General features: G+C 36.2%; 1 protein-coding gene across 1 annotated transcript; it reads right to left on the reverse strand.

Moving 5' to 3' along the window:
- Positions 1–725: 725 nt before the first annotated feature.
- On the reverse strand, positions 726–8,893 carry LOC136264018 (scavenger receptor cysteine-rich type 1 protein M130-like). The gene is made up of 4 exons (XM_066058691.1): positions 8,740–8,893; positions 4,802–4,957; positions 2,859–3,020; positions 726–1,270 (listed from the first exon to the last, which is right to left on the reverse strand). Exons 1-4 carry the CDS (start codon positions 8,798–8,800, stop codon positions 840–842), a joined length of 810 nt encoding a protein of 269 aa, XP_065914763.1. The 5' UTR covers positions 8,801–8,893; the 3' UTR covers positions 726–839.
- Between the last annotated feature and the right edge of the window lie 1,219 nt (positions 8,894–10,112).

A 10,112-nucleotide genomic window follows, 5' to 3' on the forward strand; every position in this document is an offset into this window, starting at 1 on the left:
CATGTCATGTATATGTCATATTGATTTTATAGTTTTGACTTTGTAATAACTTAAAATATGGGAGAGGGTTTACTGAGTTAGCATGTCCAAGAATTACAAATACTTTAAATTGTCACACATGCTTTTATTTTGCCTTTATTGATGTGGTAGAGACAATGGGAATACATATGTGCAGGAGGCCTGTCATCTGTGTACGACAATTCAAAGAGTATGACACACTCTATTGTAGCAAACAGTCAACATGCTGACTTGTTTTTTTTTTTGTTATATCCCACAACAATAGTATAGGCATGAGAAAGTTTGTATATCATTTATTAAAAGCACTAGATGTTATACTAAACATAGTTGCTTGTGCAGCTAGTATAATCAGCTGCCAGCTACAGTGTTCTTCAAACAAATCAAACACTGCATGGTGTAATGCACTCTTTGTAGTTTGCATCTTTGACCTATCTAGTAAAATAGGTAGTGTATAGTATGTTGTAGTCAGTAATGATTTTGTGTATGGCTTTAAGTACGTACCATACATGCATTTCTGGTCAGTATAGGTAATCACAATAAGATAAACAGGCAGTGGTACGCAACATTAACAATGTTGTTCTGGTAAAAGTTGGTATAGCTACTGTGGTTAATATCTAGTAATGATAAGACTTCAAATTGCACATCCTCCTGTTATGTCTGCAACTAACTACCTTGTAAATACACTGTGTAGTTATATGTACAAAGAGTAAAATAATGGAGTACGTATGTATACATACTGTAACCACATTGAGTGCAATGATATTATTATAGTGTACATATTGCTATGCAGGAATAGAAATACATGAATTATAAAGTACAAATTACTGATTGGAATTCCAGCTAACAGGTGGTGATGACACATTAACAGACACACTAGGAGTATATTCAGGTGGTGGTTCTGATGGTATATCATCACTAGATGGAGCAGCAGGTGTAGTAGTGTATTCATCAGTAGCAACTGGTTGATAAGCTCTTGGTGGAACTGGAGTATATTCACTAGTGGGTTGAGTTGGAGTGTAGGGAGGAGGTGGTGGGGGACCTGTAGTAGTATGAGTCACTCTGGCTATTAATATTCTTGGACGTTGTTGTTGAGCAATAAAGTTCCGTTGTCGGAATTGGTAGTATTTCAAATAGGCAAGACACATGATGCAGGAGATAGCAATGATCACCAGTACTCCAATTATAGCACCAATAATGGCACTAGCAGATACGCCATTACTAGTGCTAGAATCATCATCAGCATGACTAGTAACTAGACAATGAAATAGTAAACATTAGCTGTAAACATAATATAACAACTATAGACAAAACATATAATTATGCACAAACAGTAATTGATAATCTAAAACAACCAAGCTGTGAAAAAAGGGTGCAGCCCCACAAACCCCAAGTGAAAAAGTTGTGAAATAAAGATTTAAAATGATTGGTATTTGCATCATTGCAGCCATTTCTTGGACACCAGTTTTGATCTCACAACTTTTAATATCACTTCTATTCTTTTTGTAATTGCAAACCCCACAGCCTACTTAAAGCCAGCTTGGTTCTTCTAGTTTTTTTCATCTTTTCCAGGTATGCTACAAAGACTTTTAATCTAATTTGCATCTATTTGTTATTCTACAAATTGTCTATTATTATGTAACTTAAGATATGTGGGAAATCCCTACATTGGCATGTTATTACCATCTATTCAATGCCAAAGTAGGGATTTTTAACATAGCTATGTTGTAATAGCTACTATCATTATTATGTCTTGTTTCACTACTTTTTATTGCTGGAACCCTAATTTCAATTTTACTAGTTTGTTACATAGATCTAGCTGTCACACTACACTATAGTCTGTTCGTGTTTATCTGAGCCCTTGTTTCTTGTTAATAACACTTGTTACATTGGCCAGCTGCCCAAACATTTAGTAGTGCTGTGAAACCCTTTAAACGCCGGAACTGTTAGTCAAACAAGTGCTTTGATACAGGCAAGAATAAGTGAGCTATGAGGCTTTAAAAATGTCCCATACATTTAGTATGGATGATTCAGGCGCGCAAACATGTTTACAACATGAAAACATGCTTTTTCCAGTACAAAACTATTGGGAGTGAACATTCGTTCACTCCTTTGATATTGCTATATTTGGCGGGGGATCAGGTGAATGCGTACCGACTATAATAGACCAGTCAATAGTTCAAGCCATACATTATGATACTTAACTACAGTGATCCCTCCATTATTTGGCCATCAATTATCCATTTATCCGAACTGTGGATGTGACTGTTATATTAGAATATTTAGCCTAAAATACATATTCTATTAGACTATTTCTGCATTTAATTGTATGAGCTTCATTTATCCAAACTTTTCCATTATCCAAACACACCCCAAATCAGTTCGGAAAATTCAACACTGTAGTCAACTCTAAAAGTGATGAATACTTGGTATCCGGTGGAAGATGGTAACTATAAACAAGCGAACAGTGCAACTACCCACAACAAATAGTGGACATGCATTTTAAAACATAGTACTGTTTCATGACATCTATGTATTTCAGTGGAACCTATCTTAGGGGCCATCTGTGTAGAAAGGCACTTTTGATAGGAGGGACTTTAAAATCCCCAAGTGAGAAATTTTTAGGCTAATCCAAATGTCTAAAGCAGCCATCTGGCTATTAAGACCAAGGAAGTTTGTCCTAAAGGTGACTAGTTAAACTTTTTATGTTATAAATCCTTCAAATAAACTTTTTTGCAAGTCAAAACAGTAAAAAAAAGTCACCTGAAAATGGCTAACCACATTGTCTGTATCTTGACATACATACATATACATACATCCAAGGGTAAATATGTATAACTTACTACAAGTGATCTTAGTAACATTATAATGAGTACAAGTGAGATGATCATAGTTGGGCAAGGAACAATGATAGCGTAAAATGCAGCCACCCAAACTGTTCTCATCTCCATTACACTGAGTATAGCAAATGGCAATAGGAAGTTGTGTATTATCTGTTGTCACCTCTGGAAAATGAGCAAAAATAACATAAAAAATGGCTGAAATGAATGGTATCAAGCCTTATATGTCCTCAAAGTTTATAGATATATATTTTTTTGCATTGCATTGTATATGTTGTATTTTAAGTGACATTTATACTTAATTTTATTTTGAACTTCATATTAGTTGTTTAATGTCAAATGTATTAAGGGATCTCGAAACATGTTTGTTACATGCATGTATATGGTAGTTTTCACATCATTGATATTTGAACAGATTTAATCATTATATTACTGAAGGTTTGTACCTTGATAGTTACCTGACACGTGCAAGAAAAATTCAACTAGTTCACATGAGCAACTTAGCCAGATAACAAATAGCACTATTGCCGACTGCTCCATTAGAGTATTTTGATCATGTGTCTCTTACAAATGTCTGGTACATTGCCTATTTTATTTGACTATTTGTTAACATTTTTTCCAGTTCTCTAATAGAGTGTACACTTTTATGAGCACTTAAAAAAAACAATGCACACAGAATGGTCTACAACAATCTAGAATTTCCACTGATAAATCAAAATACCATTCAGGTGTAGTAAATTAAAGCTTTTGTTTATAAGATAGAATAAGCAACTGACAATAGTGGCAGGTGGTAAACAGTTTGAGTGGTAGGTGTGGAGATCCCCCCCTGCACAATATTTATGCATACTTTTAAAACTTTTCAGTGACAGTTTTATTAGAGTATCTTGATCACCCTTGTTTTATATGCTTGGTTTTTGCTTTCTATATCTCCTTTGGTCTGCGCTATGATGGTCAGCCTATGTGCATGCCAGTTTTAAAATTGTTTCTGTCAGTAGTTTACCTGTAGTCATTTTAAACTGTTTCTTGCAGGTGTGACAAAATATCACTCTTTTAGAATTTTTGAAAGTCACTCATAACTGCACCACTTCTACCCATAAATTTGAGAGAATAATAAATATTCCTTCCAAATTTGAAAGGAATCCAATAAGGCTTGCACAAGTTATGGCTATTTTTGTAAGTGGTGCAAAAAGAAAATTAACAGATGAATAAAAATACAAAGAAAATAAGATTAAGCTCAAATTTGGTATGGACAATGTCCCACTTCGAAGAATGTTTTACAGAAAAGGACTATTTCTGTTTAGCTGTTACTGAGGTATGAATGTGTGAAAATTGCATTTTCTTAGTTCCTGAAAATACACACTTGTCTGTCGCGTGCCAGATGTCTTGGCTTTCCTTGGCTGCATGACACACTATCATGATATGTTAGGCATTTGCGTGAGTAAGGCAACATATTCTTTAATTCAATCATTATGCATTGTTAAAATTAGCCCCACTCATCTGCAGCAATCAGACCTGTATCCAATGGTATTATAGACTTTAACAAGGTAGGTAATCACTGGAATGGAGTCTGAGGCACAAGCGTCAGATGTTGATAACACCTCAACACATCATTTCTCCAAATTGAATAATGACTCCATTGAGCTATTAGTGTATATTATTCTGACTCTCAAAACATATCACTTGCCCCAAAAATCTGACATGTAACTTAAAGTGACCTTACTAGTTACACTTGTAATAAAACTTAATACCATATTCACTTGGTTAAATGCCGCACTTTCAATAATAGCTGCACTTGACTAGAAAGAGCTTAAACATAGTTTTCAAGCATCAGGTAGTGGTGAAGTTAAAAGTGATTGATTTTCAAAACTAAGTGCAGTGTTTAATCAACTAAAAAATATTTATATGGTAACTATACCAATGAAACATTTTGCAAAATGACTACTAACCATATGCTAGGTTCCTATATCCCAACTGTCTACATGCCACCGTGGCCGCATTATGATCAAATCCATTACTGCACACTGTACCCCAGTAGCCATCACCAATCTGAATCTCCAGTATTCCAGTATTAGTCCTACCCCTTATTCGCAAGTCACCATAACCTGAAAAAATGAAATTAATACACATTACTAATAGTGCATGCAATACAACGTGATCAAATACAGCAGATATGTAACAAGAGCATGCATTGTTCATATTTTTTCAGATCACCTGCAATACTGAGGTTTGTAAAATTACTGTTTTATTATCAAGGGCCTTTAGACTAAAGAACTCTCAAAACATTCATTCTGACATCAATTCTTGACGTACCTTGTAAGTGAAAGTCAAGCAAGGGTTTTATTTATTTATTATTGCTTTATGGCAAATATGCCAAGGGTCTGCAAGCAGCTGGTGCTTGCAACCCAAAACACAAATATATTACTTTACAACTTAGCTAAAGTGTCTGAAAGTTTGATGTTGGTGGGAGATCATGACATCTGCTGCACAGTTGGAGGTATCAGGCATGCTCCAACAAGGAAAGATGAGCAAAAATGAAACAGCATTATGAAAATACATACGTATGGCTTTGAAATCCATTACAGCTTGTAATGCAGTCATTACCTTACAAGGAATGCATGGTCTATGGTGAATATATGATTCTGTAGTAATGACAAAATATACATTGCTTTATAGTCCTCAGAAATACTGATGGATGCTTAAACAGCTAACACACAATGAGTTACTCATTTAGTGGTTGCACTGTCTGCTAATATAGCATTATGATCCTTAGAAATATGACAGGATACATACATGGGAGTGTTGAAGCATTACAATAGAATAGTCATGGTTCATTTGTATGGCTTTTCCCTTTGATATAAGACTTCTGTTCATGACCATTCTGACTACAACAAACTGAACTACACAAAATTTGGAAACAGTACCAATTACACCATACATGGATACAAGTGCTAAACACTACCCAAGTGTGCCTACATCATTGTTATATATATATATATATATCCATCTCTGACTACTGTAACATCAAATCTTTATTGCTTGATTCATACTATAATTCTATTATCCACATGACATCACTATTAAATCTCACATGAGTTGATATTGCAGCATCTGAGTGAATGTTATTGTACATACGCCACACGTTAAGTTGTAGGTACAATTGCATGAGACGTAATTTGTTTTCTGCGGCCTGAAATTACCCAGGATGGGTGAGATGTAAGTTTTCTATATCAATAGTGATCAAGTGGGCTTTTGTGTGTCGTATCAAAGGCTGTTTTTTTTTGTCTTCTGTTATCTACAATCCCCACTATGTTGACTGTATAATACAGCAGCAACAATATTACATTTACAAGTATGGGAAGCTTTACAGTTCATCATTACCTTAACATAAAAAGTTTGCTTGAAACTGTTGTACTTGTGGTAGAATTTTGACATCTAAAGCTACACGTTTTGAAAGCTACAACCACTCAGATAATAATGCTTGACAGATTTTGCGCAGGATAGAAAACTGCTGATATGAAAATTCACGTATGACTGCTGTTATGATAGAAGACAAAATCCCTGGATGACACAAACTATCATATTCCCACCAGGCCAAGGGCTAATGGTTTTTCACCTGCAGAGGTTGATTAGCTACTGTGATATGCATTGTCTATCCCAAGTGAAAACTACCATGTAGTAAAAAACTTTGGTGGTAAAAAAGTGTGACGAAATCCCTCCGTTGAAAAAAATTGGTGGAAAAAACTTTGGCGATTGAAATATTATTGGCCAAAGTTTTTACTGCCAAAGTTTTTACTGTACGGTACGTAAGGATCTAGGTAAGGATATCGGTAAGGATAAAACAACAAGGTCAACTCATCAGTTAAGTAGTGTTTTAGTAACTGTATAGGTAGCTAGTGTTTTTGTTGTAGCAGTACTTTTGTAGCTACTGATCTAATGACGTGCTAGCAAAGGCGTGCTTCTCTATCTCCTGCGATGCCGAGAATGACTGCATTTGCTTCTCAGTGAACCCCGAGGTGAACTCCAGTAGCAGAGGTTATCCCGTATATTAAAGTATTTGGCCGAATCTATCACGAGACAACGAACTAACTGACGTGCAAACTTGCGTGCGAATGGGAAGCCGGTTGGAAATGCTATCCCAAGGAGTGTTTACAACTGTGGGACACATTCCTAGGAAGATCAAGATCTCCAAAGTCAGCTCGATCTTTATTGCGTGGTTGTACGAACTGACCTTCATTGCAAGTTCTAGTTACTCAATGCGAGTCTCAATGTGCTCGTGTGATCATCTAAAATAATTGGCAAAAAAACTTTGGCGAATTGAATGCTACTCGCCAAATTCGTCGAAGTTTTTTACCGCCAAAGTTTTTTACTATATGGTATATAGATTTATCGCACCCCAGCAATTTCTGCCAATATCTCAGTGTGGAGTAAGCAGCCATCAAACCAATAAGCAAACTACTGTATAGCCTAAATATTTCCAGGAAGAAAAAAAATTGCTAATTTTGAGGTTTTGGGATTAACAGCAAAAATTTAATCCTTGAAATACTTACACCTCCATATAGTCTATTGGGTTGTTTGCAATCTGCAAAAAAAAATTAACATAGCCCAGCCTTGTGTCCCTTGAAATAATATTATATAGGCTATATGGTAGCTACATGCATGTGGCTGTGACATAATAATGCATCAGTGAAACTGGTAAAATATGATTTATGCTATGTGCTTCACAAAATATAAACAGCTTGATATGACACACGTGTGGCAATCGTTTGGTAGTACTTCCCATCCCCTCTGATACCAGGTGCTTTATTACAACAATAATATATGTTTGATGTACAAACCAAGCTCCTAGTGGAGCATTACGGTATGATTGTGTGCACATTAGTTGTTAGAGAGTTTACTACATAGCTACAGTACAAATAGTTTAATGCTGTATTATTAAATTTTGCTGGTCTGGACTCTGAAGGATATAGGACAGCCAAAATATAATTAGTAAACAAAGATCAGCACTCATTAATTGTGACTGAATTTGACAAAACAAGGCTTCGACGCACAAAGCTTTGTTAGGAGATATGGCGATTTTAAGGAATCATTGTGTAATAACTTCCCAGTGCCTACAGCTGTGCAAACAAAATTTGCACCAATTGTTCATCTGTTCACTAGCTATCACTGAGTGGGTGTATACATTTCTGATACCCAAAATTTGCCCTGTTGTGAGCAGCTTTTTTCGAGCGGGTAATAATATCACAGGTGGTAGTAATAGGGTGCGAGGGTGGACGGTGGTCTTAATATACGGGTATAAAATGAAGTAAGAAGACGATTGGAATCTAGAGGCCAAGTTTGGGCTCTCCATGGCCCTCCATGGCCCTCAAATTACTCCAAATTGACTGAGAACACTATTGGCGAGCTCTCTGTGAAGTCCCAGCTCACTACACACCATTATCACAAAGCCATGGCCATTTAATGGTGCCAATCTCACACTCGTGGCTTTGACAGGGTCGGAAGAAAGCTGCTACAGAGACCAGACTTGTCAGTGCTGAAGGAAGTACAGTGTGAAATATGATAGTGTATTAGACCAGCAATCCATTTCTGGTAAAATCGTAAGTTTGATTTTGTGTGTGTGGAAGCCTTGTTATGTGAAATCCGGTCACAATTGTATAATATAGGCGCTTCAGTGCAGCCATCGGCCAGCGCTTGTCCTTCATCCTGAGTGTACTAACTTTATTTTTTAGATCAACAATAACGAGTTAACAAAATCATCGACACGTACAATACTTAGTGGTACAACTACTGAGAAAGCTACTGGACAGACTTGAACGGAAAACCACTCACAGACGGGCCACAACAATCCGAGGCAACAGTCAAATTGATAGTGATAGCTACTGCTCACCTGCTAAAACGACAGAAGGAATGACCAACACAGTTATCCACTGAAAGGCTAGTAGATTCATCCGCTCAATTTTCTGTCTAGACTGCGATTTGATTATCGCACTTGTAATGCGACACGTTGTTTACTAGAATTACGTCAGTAATCCGGAATTCAAACATATAGTACATGATCAGGTGACTGAGTATCATTACAAGTGCAAATTTTCTTATTTGGCAAGTTTAGTCACGTTTCATTCATATAGTAAGGGGCAGAGGTTGCCATAGCGTTTCTAACCATCAGTCATGGCATGCAATAACCGATCAAACTTGTTAGATTGTTTATTTTTTGTTTGTTTGTTTGTCTGTCACAATGTTAGACCACTCCAACTTGATTTCCTGTTTCCAGCCTGGGCCAAATTTACTTTGCCATGCGAGTGGGTGGTAAATTCCATTACTACCACCTCATGTACACAACTACACATGCTTGTACATGTCTATTATTATAGCTACAAGGTGTGCAATCCATAATCATATCCAGGCGCTCACCGGCTGTGCCATGCATTTCAGGATTTATAACTATAGTCAGTAGCTATAGCTAGCTATTTTAAACATATCAATCTACATGGGTATAATAATAGGATGTTTTCAATGGTCTACATACTCATCACATAATGAATATGACATAAAATTATTACTATTAGTAAGCCCTGCACTCCAACTTGATTCCTGCTTGTTTCCCATCCAGATTTTAAAAGAAAATTCCATTCTGTAAACTGGCATGCATATAATAGTCCAGATTCTTAGCAGATATGATTGTAAGGTTAAATCTTCAGCCACTTCAGACCACCTCATTATATAGGTCTCAACTTACAGTTGAAGTGAACTTCATGGCCACAATAAGACCCTCATTATTAAGGCCAAACTTATTGGTCCCGTAAGAGGCCCTATTAATGAATAGCTGTACAGCTATAGCTACCATGCATAAGTGGTAAGTTGTGTACCAGTAGCTATAGCAGTATTGTACTACTTGACAATATATTTAATACATTTTCTATATAAGTAGCTAATATCAATGTATTTACTATAGTAGAAATTTAAAGCGGCTACTATTCAGCTATGAATTTGCCAAACTATTCAGCTCTAAAAGCTATCATCACATCTATGCGATAATTTCACGTGATTATTTGCATCGCTGGTACTCATGGATAAGTACCATATGTACACCTTGCACGTGTACTTTGCATGGCCAGATATTGGAATGATCTTTGGTACAAAGTTGTTTACCAGTTCATTGATATTCTTTAATATTTGTAATTGGTTTAACATGTCTTCAAAAGTATGATCTGCTCCAAAGCACAGATCAAGTTTATGAATAATGTGCAGTGTTTGCACTGG

The sequence above is a fragment of the Dysidea avara genome, chromosome 8 (assembly GCF_963678975.1).
Source record: "Dysidea avara chromosome 8, odDysAvar1.4, whole genome shotgun sequence".
Classification (NCBI taxonomy): domain Eukaryota; kingdom Metazoa; phylum Porifera; class Demospongiae; order Dictyoceratida; family Dysideidae; genus Dysidea; species Dysidea avara.

Excerpts from the sequence above, each read along its gene's own strand:
- LOC136264018 (XM_066058691.1), bottom strand. The coding sequence starts at position 8,800 with ATGAATCTACTAGCCTTTCAGTGGATAACTGTGTTGGTCATTCCTTCT. Across the intron at positions 4,958-8,739 it reads TCCTTCTGTCGTTTTAGCAG|GTTATGGTGACTTGCGAATA; the intron begins GTGAGCAGTAGC and ends TCATTTTTTCAG. Across the intron at positions 1,271-2,858 it reads TGTTACTAAGATCACTTGTA|TTACTAGTCATGCTGATGAT; the intron begins GTAAGTTATACA and ends TTCATTGTCTAG.